The sequence below is a fragment of the Aulonocara stuartgranti genome (assembly GCF_965226115.1).
Source record: "Aulonocara stuartgranti genome assembly, chromosome: 12".
NCBI classification, from domain to species: Eukaryota; Metazoa; Chordata; class Actinopteri; order Cichliformes; family Cichlidae; genus Aulonocara; species Aulonocara stuartgranti.
Window position 1 is genome coordinate 20,984,400 of NC_138948.1, and position 14,073 is coordinate 20,998,472.

The window sequence follows — 14,073 nt, forward strand, 5'->3', positions numbered from 1 at the left end:
GATCCCTGGGACCTCTGGGATCCTGTAGTTTTAAAGACGTTCATTTAAAAATACTGCAAAATGCTGAACATCTCCTACGACTATCAGGAGCAAGTTGGGGTGATTTCGGATAGACGGCTGAACATTTCTGAAGAACCGCGTGTTCCTTTTTTTTTTTTAAATCTTCTTTTGGATTTCACTGGACTACCGCCTAACAAAACCTCCATATTAACAGCCCAGTTTATTTCCAAATACCTGAAATCACGCACTGGTACACACACAATGAAACACAGAGCCCGTTGATTTAGGGGACTCAGTTAAATGGGATTTACTCAATCAATTCAATGAAATTAATTGAAAAATAAAACCTTATTTTGGCTTTTGAGTAGCGTGCGCCAAAGGGGATTTTGCGCAAGTCCTGCGTGTGCATACCAGCTACGCGAACAAAGGGTTCCATGGTGTAATGGTTAGCACTCTGGACTTTGAATCCAGCGATCCGAGTTCAAATCTCGGTGGAACCTGTCGCTTTTCACTTTGAGATGGCATCAAATTGGCCTACTGGATGAGTACATCATCCATAATCAGTCGACGTAATCGGCATAAAAAGATTTAAGGTTTGTTATGGAAATGCTTATTTGGGCCCCTGCATGTGTTTAATCCTGCTTGATGTTAGATCAAATTGCGAAGTTTTTGTGGTGTCCTGCTTTGGGAGGCTATTGCAATTTGCGACTGTTTGGAAAACCCTACCTGATTCAACCTAAAGCGTTTACCTAATCAATCGAAGAAGTAAGAATGGCTTCAATAAATTAATCCAGTCAGAAGAATAAATGTCAGGCATAGTTTACATATAGAAAAAAAATGCATGTGAAATAGTGTTTCAGTTTTAACTGTGTCAGGTGTAGAGGTGTAAATTACACTGCTGTTTACACAAATCATAATCTTGCATCACAACTGAACCTCATCCTGGTTTGTTTTGTTTGATGGACCTTAGGAAGTCGAGGCGAGATCGTCAGTTCAGCGTGCAGGGGAAACACCTTGGGTCACAACTAAACTCGTGGTTCATTGTATGATTTATGGCACCGTGTCTAACACTTTTACTCTCAAGAGCAAATACTTAAAAATAGTAGAGAGAGAATGATGAGACAAAACTTTGCAAGTAAAGGAATAAAAGGCGTATTTCAATAAAATGTGTTTGTCTTGAATGAAGAATACTTTTGTTTTTGTATATAAAAAAATGTACATTGGTTTCATACCACTCTTCAGCCACTAATATTTTTAAAAAGCAAGTATTTCATTTCATATACATGCGGGTTAACTATAGTAGCTATAGTAACTATGGTAAACGGTATAATAAAGAAAACAAACCTGTTGTATTTGTCCACATATGTGTTTTCCCTCTCGACCAGCAGGGGGCGCCGCATCCCTTGATGTGTGACAGGCAGAGCCTTTGAAAGTTGAAAGTTCAGTTGAGCGTTGGTTCTGGTCACAGGCAGACGTGTGACGTATGGTGACGTTCCGTTACGTGTTTCTTGGCGGGACGGCGTCGTTATAAAATTAAGTCGCGCGGCGTAAACAGTTTGATGTGTTACAGCTGGTGACATTTTGATAAGCAAAAAATTGTTAACTTTAACGGGCGAGTGTAACGACGACGCCAGGGACTAACCTCTGCTTCTTTGTCTTCTTTTTTTAATCTTGACATAAGAGCGTTAACCTAACTCAATCGAGGTAAGACTTATATGTAAACCAAAGTAGTTTTAACGCTAAGTTATAACCAGCTGAAAACATGTTAAATGACGTTATATGAAAATAATGCATGTGTTTACTCTCCTGTGTAGTGACTCGGGTGCTTGTTCTTAGTTTGAGGATTCACTTTATTTTTCTGTAACGGTACACTCACCGGGCACTTCGTTAGGTAAACGTTGCTAGCACTAGGTTCGACCCCCAGAACTGCCTTCCTTATTCATGGTCTATGTTGGCACGATAGCATCACACAGTTGCTGCAGATTTGCAGCCGTTGCACATTCATAATGAGTATCTCCAAGTCCAGTTCATCCCAGATTTGGTGTATTAGATTGAGATCTGGCGCCTGAGGAAAGCGGACTCACTATCTTAGCCAAGAAGCCAGTTTGAGATAATGTGAGATTTGTGACATTGTGTAATGATACTGTTCTTAATAGCAGTCATAAGTTGGATTCAGTGTAGTTATAAAAGGATTGACTTGGTTAGGAACAATACTCAGGAACGCTGTGGTATTTAATTGATTTTCAGCTAAGAGACCCAAAGTGTACAAAGAATCTCTAACAGGCCATTACACCACAGACAGCAGCCTGAACCATTGAAACAAGCCAGTATGGATGCTTTAATGTAATTTACACCAAATCCTGACCTTACCATCTGAAATTTAGAATAGAAGTCAACATTCATTAGACCAGTAAATTTTTTTTTGCCAATCTTCTGTTGTCATGTGCTTGTGCAAACTGTAGCCTTAGTTTCCTGTTTTTAGTTGACAGGAGTGGCCCCCATTGTGGCCTTCTGCTGCTGTAGTAAATCTGTTTCATGTAGTGCATTCAGAGATGCTCTTCTGCATACCTTGGTTGTAACGAGTGATTATTACTTGGTCATTCTACCCTTCCTCTGACATTAACACTGTGTTTTACCCCAGAACACTGCCATTGACTGGACAGTTTCTTTTTCAGATCATTCTCTATAAACACTAGAGATGGTTCTGTGGGGAAATCCTAGTAGATCTCCAGTATCTAAACTACTCAGACCAGCCCATCTAACACCAACAATCGTGTCATGTTTAAAGTAATGTCAATCAGCTTTCTTCTTCATTCTGATTTTAAGTTTGAACTTCAGCAAGTCAGCTTGACCATCTCTGTATGCTTAATAAATGTATTGAGCTGAGAGTTTTTTCTCCTCCTGAGACTCACTGTTCAAAACGTATTAGTTTTCTGAAGACATGACCTTTTCATACATATACATCTTTTTTTAGTTCTTAATTTTTTAATGACTGGGCTATTATGTGTAAAAATGTAATAGCCAAACTTAATTCTTTAAAAAGAAAGATTAAACACATTGGGATGTTGTCACACACACAGTTATGAGTGTAATGCACAGTGAAATGCTTATATATCAGGTCCTTATACGAGTAAAGTGGAAGACATAAATAGAGAAGAATCACTGAACTCATTTAATGGTTGGTTAACATTATGAACTAGTAGTTCAGCTATAGGCCAATTATCCAGAAGTCGGTTAATATGTTGTGGGCAAGGGTGGGCTTTGTTTCTTTTAAAACGTTAAAATGAGCATTAAAGAGAGTGAAACCAACTCCTTGCTGAAGGTGCATGAGTGTTCTCCTGCTTGTCTTCAGTTTTACCCTCCTGTCCGACAGGTGGCGGTACTGAACTTGTAGGCTGGTTTGCTAATCCCTGACAAAGAAAAACAATAACAATTTAACGCGGTGACAAAACTGATTACCTATTGCGCATTTTCTTGCTAATTAACAACCGCATTTCACACAGATGAAAGCTTGTGAAGAGTTGTAACTCGCCGTTACACTGAGCGACTGACGTTAACTAGCAAGTGTAACGCCGAAGCTAACAGAGGTTCAGCAGACAGTGCTTATTTGATGTCATTTGGACTTGAAGCATCATCAATTCCGTTAAGAGAGGTAAAAAAATGTATTTTAAATAAACCGATATTAGTTTTAGCGCTACGCTGACAGCTGCTGAAAAGGGCCGCTGTAACCGTATAAAGACGAGCATCAACTCTGATTAAGGCTGCTGTATGTGTGTGTACAGCGCAGAAGCAGAGCTGCACTGAAGTACAGTTTCAGCTTCTACGACATCAGAAGCCTACGCTTTACTTTGTGTGACTGTAAAACTGATGGGTGACAAATTACTGCGGGTGCTTTTACACAGGTGCTAAGCATAGCACCGTGAAGCGATTGAACTACCAGTGATGATGATTTTATATAAGATGACTGGAGCGGCAGGTTAGTGATTTGAGAAGTGGTTTCACTGTGTCGCAATGAACAGGTGGCAGGAGTCTCAGTCACAGAAGCCTCTTTGCTCGTATCTTGGCTGCGTTTCCGTGCATTATCTGAAGATTGACACACTTGCACAACAAAACTGCTTACTGTTTGCAAACCACTGAGCTCAGTGGTTACGGTGGAGGCGTACAGCAAGGAAACCAGACAATTCATTGGTGCAACCTGCAGAATCTGCCTGGATTTTCTTTTTCTACATAACGTTGTGCAGTTTTCTGGTCAACTGAAAAACCATCGGTCTGTCTGTCTGCCCGCTGGCCACCACTCACAACCACTTGATCACAAGGTGATTGCATTGGTCGTTTAATAGGAGGCAGTCTTCTGTATTCAGTCACAGTTTGCCAGTCAGAAATATACTTGTTATCAAATACTTGCTGTCTAATTTATAAATGCAGACAGATTGCCAACATGTCGCCATCAGTTTGAACAAGTCTTTGTTAATAAGGAGACTCGACTCAAATGGCTTCCAGCTGGTTGTATTCTGGTCATATTCCTATAGAGCAGAAAGGCTGCTGAGCACAAATTTAACAGTTAAAAGTGAATTTCTGTTGACGTCTACGAGGACACAAATTCACATTTGGTATTTTCAGACAGCTTATCACTGTTAACTGTTGTATTATCAGGAACAGATTGGATGTAATTAACAACAACTGTAATTAAAATTCAGTTGCATACAGTTGGCCTGTCTGTCTTATGGCAATACAGCTATGCCAGGTTTATTGACAGTGTTGGTGTGCTTATTGGATAAAACAGACAAAGTTTAACTTTGAGAACATAATTGGTTATTTTAAAAGTTATTGAAACTTAGTATATCATAAAATCTTAATGCATATCAAATTGTGATAATATTTTATTGTGGGGTATTTGCCGATCCCCACTTAAAATATGATATTTTTATACAAGCTTGTTTCTGCCAAGTGGGACTATTAATAAGACACTAAGCCAGAATTTCTTATCACAATCTCAACATTTTGACTTACTAATTGAAATTTCAAATAATTTTTTCACATGTTTGAGTTGATAAGTTTGTATTTTGAAACAGCCTTCCTCAGCTTGGCTGCTGAAAACTTAAGTTTAACTCTGTCTTGCTCATGATTTGTGGCCCTTTTTTTTGCACCAGCTGCATGTATGAATTATGAATGAGTGTAAGGCTGTATGATGTGTTTTGTATGTTGAGATGAGTATACTTGTTTCGGCCACTGAAACAAAAAACCAAAAAAAAAAAACTTGATGACTGGCAGACTTCAAGTTAAATGCCATTATTTTCTGTATATTAGTGCATATTAGTCAGACTGAGTTTTAATGAGCTATAGTTTCTTATGTTGGATTAAACCCACATTTCTGTGGTTTGATTTGTCTCTCCAGGAATCTTCACTCATTTTTTTTTCTTTTCTTTTTTTTTTTTCTTTTTTTTGGTGATGGAGTCATCTGACAGCCAGGGGAAACTCAATCACATGGTGGGGACTATGGAGCCAAATGATGTTCCTGCTGCTGAAGGTGCCACCGGACAGAAAGACACGTCACCTGTAGACATGCTGAGGTTTGTATCTCTCACCCCAACATTGGTGTTGAAGGTCAGTTTTTGATCCAGCTGTGCCGCACACGTCACCTCTGGTCTTTACTTTCTTTACAGAATAAAGCAACAGATGTCCAACCAGTGCTTTGAGATGGCAGTACAGCTCAACGCAGGTATAAAACAATTTTCTTGAATAAATTTGTTTTGATTTTTTAAGAGCAAAAATGGAAATTAATTTTAAGTTTCCCCTGATAGAAAAAAATAAAAGGTCATGCAGCACATCTGAAGCAGAGAGAGACTTGTGAGTATTTGATGTTTTAAAGCCAAATGTTAAATAGAAAAGGGAAAAAAAGATGTTGACACTTGTTCGTTTCAGGCCAGAATATATCGGTGAGCTTGAAAGGGTGAAGACGCTTCATTTTAACAGCACACTGACCCTGCACAGGTAAACTGCTGCTTGTATTATTTGTTTTTGGAGTTCAGATGTTCTCATGTTTTTCGTGACAGATCATTGATTGTCTCTGTCTTTCAGAATGCAGATGTGGCACGCTATCGGAGAAAAGCTGAACTGGAGTGACTCTGAAGCAGAGTAAGTCAACTGACAACATACAGAAACAGCTGAAATATTTAATTATTTTTATCAAAACATTTGTTTTGTTTTTTTTCCCTCAGTGCTCTGAAAGCCATAAGTGACCGCTGCATGGGTCTTTGTTCACACATAAAACACCTTCAACAGGTGAGCAGCTTAAGTCTGTGTTCTTCTTTGAAGTGCTTTGTGTGTTTAAAATTTTATGGGATTTCCTATATTAGACAATTTGTTTTGTTAGGGTATTGTAATCACTTATAGTATTGTGCAAAGGTCTTGAGTCAACCCTCATTTGATATTTTGCTTGGAAAATGGATAATGTGTTCTGATCTTTATTGAAACATGAAAACGTTCATGGAAGTGCAGTGTATATAAGGCAAACACAGGATCTGTCCAAGTCAATACTTGGCATGACGACCTTTATTCTTCAACATAAATGCTACAGGTTAAAGTGCTACTTAAAGTTGAGGGTTTTATACCCTAATCTACTATTTATTTTTCCAACAGGAGTCCAAAAAACTTCAAGATGAGGTTACAGAAATACAGAAGAACAGACTTGGTATGCTTTACGAGAAAGAAATCGGATGTCTTTCACAGTTAAAGTTCTTAGTTATTTATTGTTTCGACTCCAGATTAAAGTAGTACTTTCTGCTTGCAGAGATGAAACGGCTCACGCATGAGAAGATCAAACACATGGAGGAGTCTTCAAAGAAAGAGTATCCAGACATGGAAAAGTACAAAGCTGCGTTGGAGAAAGGCCAAGCAAACCTGGAAAAATATAAAAAGATGGCCATCATGACCCAAAATGTCCTCAGGGTAAACTTTAGAAAAAACAGTCGGTACAGTTTATGACTGAATGTATGATACTCACTCGCAGTTTTGTTGGTTGTATGTTAATGTTTGTTTTCCTCTTCAGGGCATTCTCTTGGCCTGTAAAGTCAACTGGCTTGATGATCCCAAACTTCGAGACATCGCCATGACACTCGAGGAGTTTCCCATCTCTGAGTAAAGATGGGGTGTGTGTGTGTGTGTGTGTGTGTGTGTGTGTGTGTGAGTGAAACTGTTTCAAAAACAGTTTTAGTTTCATCTTGAAAAAGTAAAAGCAATGCCGCCAGATCGCCACCAGAGGGCGCGGAGGAAGCGAGCCAACAGATGAAACCTGCAGCTCAGCGTGTCACTGAAGAAGAGAAGGAGCAGCATAGAGGAAGGACTACACGTGTTTACAAAGTCCAGCCAGCCTTACTCTGGATAATTACTTACAATTTGGATTTTTGTAGCTCTTTAAGTAGGACAAAATAAAGTAAAATGCCGAAGGTCAAAGCGGTGAAGAAAAGCAGACAGCACCAAGAGGTCAAAAACCAAGGTACGTTTCTGAACGGGGTGCGTTAGCATTAGCATGTTAGCATGCCAGACTTTAGAGACGGGGTCAGTCATCGTGTCTGTGCAGTGTTTGCATATTGAGCTGGTGTATCGCTGTTTTAGCAGTCACAGCATTTAACATGAAGCACTGCTGTAACTGTCGTCACTTGTGTTGACGTGGAAACGTTTTAGTGACTCCAGCCCACCAGCTACTTCAATTAAAAGGTTTCTTTTGAAAGTTTCTTTTCCTGCAAATTGTTAATTTGTGCTAACTGCGATATTTAGTCCAGCTGCTTCCGCTGTTATTTTCTGTATGCATTGTTTAGGAGGTGAACAAATGACGTAAACACAAATTGTTTATGCTTAATCAAGATCAGAGAAACATAACTGACTGTAACAGTTCTAACATGTAGATTTATTACTACTGTTTTGCAATATTATGAATGTAAATATTCACCAAAGAGGCTTATGTATGAAGAAATGTTGAAAGTCATTCCTGATATGTAAATAAATGTCTTGTCATTATGTTAAAATGCTCGTTTTGATTTTTTTTTCTCTTTTTTTTCATGGTGGTGGTTATTTCATTTGCAAGCACCCTGAACCTCAACTGTCAATGAAAAATGTTTACTGATAACAGAGCAACAAACTCAGCCAGACTCTTGTTTGGGGCTTGGTGGTGTCAGATTCCCTGATACGTTTTAAGGGCCCAGCCACAAAAATATTTAAGCTATACTGAAGTCAAATCATGAGGCTGAGCCAGTAATTCATTACTGTTCATGCAAACCAGACCACTGATCCTGACTAATTCATTGCAGGCTGAAACAAACCTCAGTCCACCACGAGTTCTTGGAAAGGTGGCCTTCCTTGATTCTTGGCAGCTATTGGAAGAGAGCCAGACTTTATGAAGCTTTCTGTTGTTTGGTATTGTCTGTTGGGAAAAACATCAAACTAATCAAAATGTCACTCTGGTCACTCTGCAAGATGCGTTTGATATTTGTAATAAGTAGTCGTGACTGACCGTGGAAGGTGGGGGAATTGGTGCTGCAACTTTACAGTATGCATTTTATTTCACAGGAATAGATGGGCATGGAGAAACGGGAGCAACATTGAAAGTCCACAAAAGCAGTTTAACACTGAAATGATAAGCAGTTACTTCTGCCTCGGATCTGAGTCTGTATGCATGAATTTAAATGAAATTAGAAGTATGACCATCTGGAAACTTAGTTGATGAACAGGCAGGCTGAACTGTAAACTCATTCCTACCTGAAGGCTGAGAGAAGTGCAGAAGATTTTTAAAAAGGAGGATGGATGCAAAGAAAAATGGCATCTTGGTGCCAATTATGAGCGCAGGAAATTATTATATTTTTTAACCTGTAGCCGTGGTCATGTTTCTCAGCGGTTTCTGGACGGGATTGTGTGATTCCTTAATACTGTCTCACTGCCAGGTGAATGTTAACCCCACTGAACAAAAAGCAGTGCAATGTTCACCCATCTGCAAAAGATGCAGTGTTTGAGTAATGATGATTATAAAATTTTCAGGAGCTGTTTATCTGCAAAATGAGCCTTGGGGGTTTCTTGCTGTGTATATACAGAAGGAGGACTGTAGTGCATTAAAATCCAATTTAGTAGAAACTGTGAAAAATGGCTCATATTCATCTTAGCAAGGGAACAAGCAAAAAAGTATAGTATAACGTTTAGATTTTGCAAGAGCTTCATAGATGTTTTTCATGGGACTAGATGAGCTGGCATGGATGGACTTATCCTTGGCTTAAAATGTGAGCTTAGGACATATAAACAGATATAATTGTTCATATATAAATGACCATAGTCGTCACACATGACCAGCATGCAGTGCTCAGTTTGCTCTCTGTTGCAGGGATCATGTTCAACACTGGCATCGGCCAGCACATCCTGAAGAATCCTCTGGTTGTCAATGGGATTATTGAAAAGGTGGGAAGTACTTGCTGATGCTGCTACAGACAAAAATTTTAACAAATATTCACAAAATGTAAAATATGTGTTTTAAAAAAAAGAAGTGGACAATCATGCAGAGGCTGCTGATCTAACTGAACTGTGACGCGTCTCTTTTTCAGGCTGCTTTGAGGCCGACAGACGTGGTGCTCGAGGTGGGACCTGGTACTGGTAACATGACGGTTAAGCTGCTGGAAAAAGCCAAAAAAGTAAGAGCCTCAAACTGTCGGGGGTCTCGCTCCAAGAACTCACACTACACCTTTATGCAAGCCTTTTTTCAAACATGTTGTGATACACAATGTCAGTAAATACAGATATTTTTAAACCTATATTTAATAGAGAATTGTGTAAACATATTTAATATTGACACTGAAAATCCAATTAGTTTGTTTTACATTCTCATTATTATTTGTTATGAGATGTTCTGTAACTTATTAAGCCCCAACTAAATTGCAAATGGGACAAAAAGTTGCACAAAATCCTTTCAAACCACCAAAAGTTTAATTCATTTTTGAGATTTGAGATTTTATAAAATTTAGCAAACACCAAAAATGAATTGCATATTGTGGATAATTTGCATGAAAAGGAGCATATACATCAAAATGTATTTTCAGTGGTGCAGTCAAAGTTTTAAGTATCCCAGAAAGTCACACTTTATTTTTCAAAATCACCAGTGGAGCTGTGACAGACGGTGGAGACGATATTTAGTAACTCATGTGGATTAGTGGTGAAGCGCCTTGAGGCGACTTTTGTTGTGATTTGGCGCTATATAAATAAAATTGAATTGAATTGAATTGATTAACTCTACAATCAACATATATTTGGTTCGATTCCAGGAGGAGGTACAAATGCATCTGATGTGTAAAAATAAAAATAAATAAGAAAAAATTAAAATAAATAAATCTAAATCAAAAAGCCCAGGGCCAGTATTTTAATTGCTTGCAGACAGTTGCAGAAAGCACGTATGAATGCATGTTTCTGTTATATTGTTTCTTGGAGAATGCTTGGAGCACACGTGCGTAGTTGGTAGATCTCAGCATGGTGTCTTTACAGACAGGTCCACGTTGTCACAGTTAATTGGAGAGGACACAGAGTGCTCCTTTTACCCTGTAATGATAAAATTTACACCCCCAAAAAGACCCTCCACACACTTGGAAAGTATAAAACTGCCATAAGACTACACAGACCGCACTCCCGGAGTTTGTCTGGTATTTCGGTTCACTTTGGTGTTTGTTCGGTGCTGCAGTGACTGCAGATTTTTAAAAGTGACTCGCCGTTTTTGCAGGTAGTCGCCTGCGAGTTGGACTGCAGATTGGTGGCTGAACTTCAGAAGAGAGTACAGTGCACGTGAGTGAACAAAGCAGTGCTGCTCTTACATATACTGTGCTTAAAAGTCGTATTTGAATATAAAGTGATCTAATAAAATTATTGTTTTCTCCATCAGACCCTTACAAGCCAAGCTTCAGATATTAATTGGAGATGTGCTAAAAACAGATCTGCCTTTCTTTGACGTCTGTGTGGCTAACTTACCTTACCAGGTACGGACGTGTTTCTGCCAAATCCACACAAGTCTTTCAGTGTCTTGCATTGCACTTGGACCAAACACAGTTTCTCTTTGTGCAGATTTCATCACCTTTTGTCTTCAAGCTCCTGCTGCACCGGCCTTTCTTCAGGTGAGACACAGCTGGAAGTCCATAGAGGAAGTTTGATCGTCTTTTCTCGTATCCCTGCTGTGTTAAGTGCCTGTTATTTATTTATTTTCCTCCAGGTGTGCAGTCTTGATGTTCCAGCGAGAGTTCGCCATGCGCCTGGTTGCCAAGCCTGGAGACAAACTGTACTGCAGACTTTCCATCAACACACAGCTTCTGGCTCGTGTAGACCATCTCATGAAGGTCAGCATCCGCTCTCTGATGGTTGTCTAATGCTAACAGCAACTCTCTAGACCAACGGTCCCCAACCTTTTTTGCGCCACGGACCGGTTTATGCCCGACAATATTTTCATGGACCGGCCTTTAAGGTGTCGCGGATAAATACAACAAAATAAAACTAGTACCGGTACCGAAAAAAAGAAAAAATATTCATAACACACGTGAAAAGACCCAGGAAAACAGAGTAAACAATAAAAACGATAACAAAATAATGCTGAAAACAGATTAAAAACCCTGAAAACTATACATTTCACACCTGAACCTCAACTCTTGCGGCTCGGTACCAAGCGACTCACGGACCGGTACCGGTCCGAGGCCCGGGGGTTGGGGACCGCTGCTCTAGACCATATGTCTCAGTGTTAATGTGTATTTTCAATGTTATCAGGTAGGGAAGAATAATTTCCGCCCCCCTCCGAAAGTGGAGTCGAGCGTCGTCAGGATAGAACCCAAAAATCCTCCTCCTCCAGTGAACTTCCAGGTGAGCTTTGATTGTTAACGAATCCTACTGTGGAGGAGTATTCATTAAAAATATAAGTTAGACTGAAGGTGTATGTTGTTTTTATTCTAGGAGTGGGACGGCCTTGTCAGAATAGCCTTTGTAAGGAAAAACAAAACCCTCAACGCAGCTTTTAAGTGAGTAGCTCTCAAACTGTTCAGTCAAAAGTGGGTGTGGTCAAGAGCAGATGGTCATGTGATCTTGTGTTCTGTAGGTCCGCTGCAGTGGAGCAGATGCTGGAGAAGAACTACAGAATTCACTGTTCTCTTCACAATACGGTGAGTCAAGTTTTTAAATAAACGACTCCTCAGCCCTCTTTAAAGATCTCGCCCGCTCCCTGTTTCTCTGCTTTTAATCAGGAATCTTTTTGTGCATCTTCACAGGAAGTCCCAGCTGACTTCAGCATTAGCAAAAAAATCGAGAGTGTCCTTCAGGAAGCAGATTTCAGTGAGAAGAGAGCCAGGTCGATGGACATTGATGACTTCATGGTGTAAGCTGACATTCTCCACCTTGAAACGCCACAGCCTGTAGCTTTTAGTGTGCTTTCCCTACACTTCCTTTGTAATTACATAGTAAAAAATGCCTCTTTTCCACTATTACCTACTCGACTCTATTCTCTTGCATTACAATTGAGCACCTCTAGTATGGTTGGCTCAAGAGTCCTGTGATGTAATTTGTATGTGACACAAACGCAACAGTCGAGCACATCAAAGCGATGGCATTACCTGCTCAATCAGGGGCTTTTTTTTCAGACTTGGGGTAAAGATAAGAGCCAGAATGAGTCACTCCCTGATCAATCAGTGGCATGCGGTCTATTTATGTCCCATTTTCAGCTCGACTCTACTTGCTTTGAACCCCAATGAAGAGTTTTGTTGTTGTTTTTTCTGGTTTTTTTCTTCTAAGTAATTGGTACCAGGTTTTACCAACTAATGGAAAACTCAAAAAATTCAGATTAGAAATTGGCATGTAACATATGTACACGAATATGACAGGAGTCTATTGTACATTATAAACGGCAGGCTGCATGTGGTCGTTAAAGGCTTCACTGTTCTAATGTGTTCAATTGTCTTTTCTTCATCATCCTCAGACTGCTGCATGCGTTCAACTCTGCAGGAATCCACTTCTCCTAACTCTGATGAGAAGATCTTCACATCTTTCAAAATTGTCACGCAAGGGAGAATTTTGTGGTCAGATCAGGGAAGAACAAACGCCTGTCTGGTTCAGCCCCTGGAGCCATGTTTGACGGAACTGAAATTTAAGATATTGAAATGGTTGAATGAAATATACAAATAATATCAGATGCATTTAAAGTGCTCATATTGAGTGCTATTTTACATTTGTGAAAATATGACCTGTAAAAACTTTGAGCACAGATACTTTAAAGCCTCTTACTGGTCTGAGTTTGTTCTTTGTCCAAAAAGTTTAGAAAACCAGATGTTTTCTAAACAACAGATTTTCCTATTCATGAAAAGTGTAGACATCTTACATTGTTTTTTATGTAACTCTCAATAATGCAGAGTTACTCCTGCGTAACAGGTGCCCTTTAACAAGAATCAATATTCCCCGTCGCACTACATAAACAATTTGATTGCTTTCATTAGAAGTCTTGCTTTATGCTTTTGTCCTGACTTTTTTTCTGTTTTTGAACGTTTGTACCAGAAAAGAAATCTTTTAATGGTATGACTGCCATGAATATAACTACATGTAAAGAAACTAGAAATATTAAAACATAGTCTGGATAAGCTCAGAACAAGGATAATCAATTAATGAGTTACTAAAGAACAGACTGAGGGGTATAAAAACGCAATAAATGTTATGAAAGAAAATGGTGACCATTTGTTTTCTAACAATAATACACGTCTATTGGAAACACCAAAGAAACATGGATACAGAAAGAACACGTGTGGAAATTGTAGTTACTCACTCTCGCCGCTGGAGGGCAGTGAATAGCAATTAATGTCTTGGTCATGTTAAGGTGGAAACATTGGCTACTGATGCTGGGATGACTTTCAAAATAAAATAAGTTTGCCATTTGAGTACAATAATACACTGCAGGCTGTTACTGTTGTAAGTTAATATTTTCCTTTTTAATATAGAATAAAACATTTTAAGTATTGACATCACGCTCTGAGGCGTCTACTACAAAGGAGGATTTCGTCTTGAGCAGGTAATTTCAGGGTTAACCCT

At 39.2% G+C, this 14,073-nt stretch overlaps 2 protein-coding genes across 3 annotated transcripts; both read left to right on the forward strand.

Annotated features, from left to right (window-relative positions):
• Positions 1-1,444: 1,444 nt before the first annotated feature.
• On the forward strand, positions 1,445-7,154 carry cenph (centromere protein H). Of its 2 annotated transcripts, none has more exons than XM_082555597.1 (10): positions 1,445-1,704; positions 5,396-5,570; positions 5,664-5,719; positions 5,802-5,847; positions 5,923-5,991; positions 6,079-6,135; positions 6,219-6,282; positions 6,640-6,691; positions 6,791-6,948; positions 7,049-7,154. In XM_082555597.1, the coding sequence occupies exons 2-10, from the start codon at positions 5,449-5,451 to the stop codon at positions 7,139-7,141; spliced, it is 717 nt and encodes a 238-aa protein (XP_082411723.1). In that variant the 5' UTR covers positions 1,445-1,704; positions 5,396-5,448; the 3' UTR covers positions 7,142-7,154. The 2 variants fall into 2 exon arrangements, with proteins under 2 accessions (XP_082411723.1, XP_082411724.1); XM_082555598.1 differs by lacking the exon at positions 1,445-1,704 and adding an exon at positions 3,387-3,652.
• Positions 7,155-7,380: 226 nt separating this feature from the next.
• dimt1l (DIM1 dimethyladenosine transferase 1-like) lies at positions 7,381-13,712 on the forward strand. The gene is made up of 12 exons (XM_082555596.1): positions 7,381-7,495; positions 9,368-9,441; positions 9,585-9,671; positions 10,748-10,809; positions 10,907-11,000; positions 11,086-11,135; positions 11,231-11,354; positions 11,776-11,868; positions 11,959-12,023; positions 12,101-12,164; positions 12,270-12,376; positions 12,974-13,712. The coding sequence occupies exons 1-12, from the start codon at positions 7,438-7,440 to the stop codon at positions 13,014-13,016; spliced, it is 921 nt and encodes a 306-aa protein (XP_082411722.1). The 5' UTR covers positions 7,381-7,437; the 3' UTR covers positions 13,017-13,712.
• Positions 13,713-14,073: the final 361 nt, after the last annotated feature.

Coding starts and splice junctions, on each gene's coding strand:
- cenph (XM_082555597.1), top strand. CDS start 5,449: ATGGAGTCATCTGACAGCCAGGGGAAACTCAATCACATGGTGGGGACT. Junction 5,720..5,801: donor GGCAGTACAGCTCAACGCAG/GTATAAAACAAT, acceptor TTCCCCTGATAG/AAAAAAATAAAAGGTCATGC. Junction 6,136..6,218: donor TGGAGTGACTCTGAAGCAGA/GTAAGTCAACTG, acceptor TTTTTCCCTCAG/TGCTCTGAAAGCCATAAGTG.
- dimt1l (XM_082555596.1), top strand. CDS start 7,438: ATGCCGAAGGTCAAAGCGGTGAAGAAAAGCAGACAGCACCAAGAGGTC. Junction 9,442..9,584: donor TCAATGGGATTATTGAAAAG/GTGGGAAGTACT, acceptor TCTCTTTTTCAG/GCTGCTTTGAGGCCGACAGA. Junction 11,869..11,958: donor CTCCTCCAGTGAACTTCCAG/GTGAGCTTTGAT, acceptor TTTTTATTCTAG/GAGTGGGACGGCCTTGTCAG.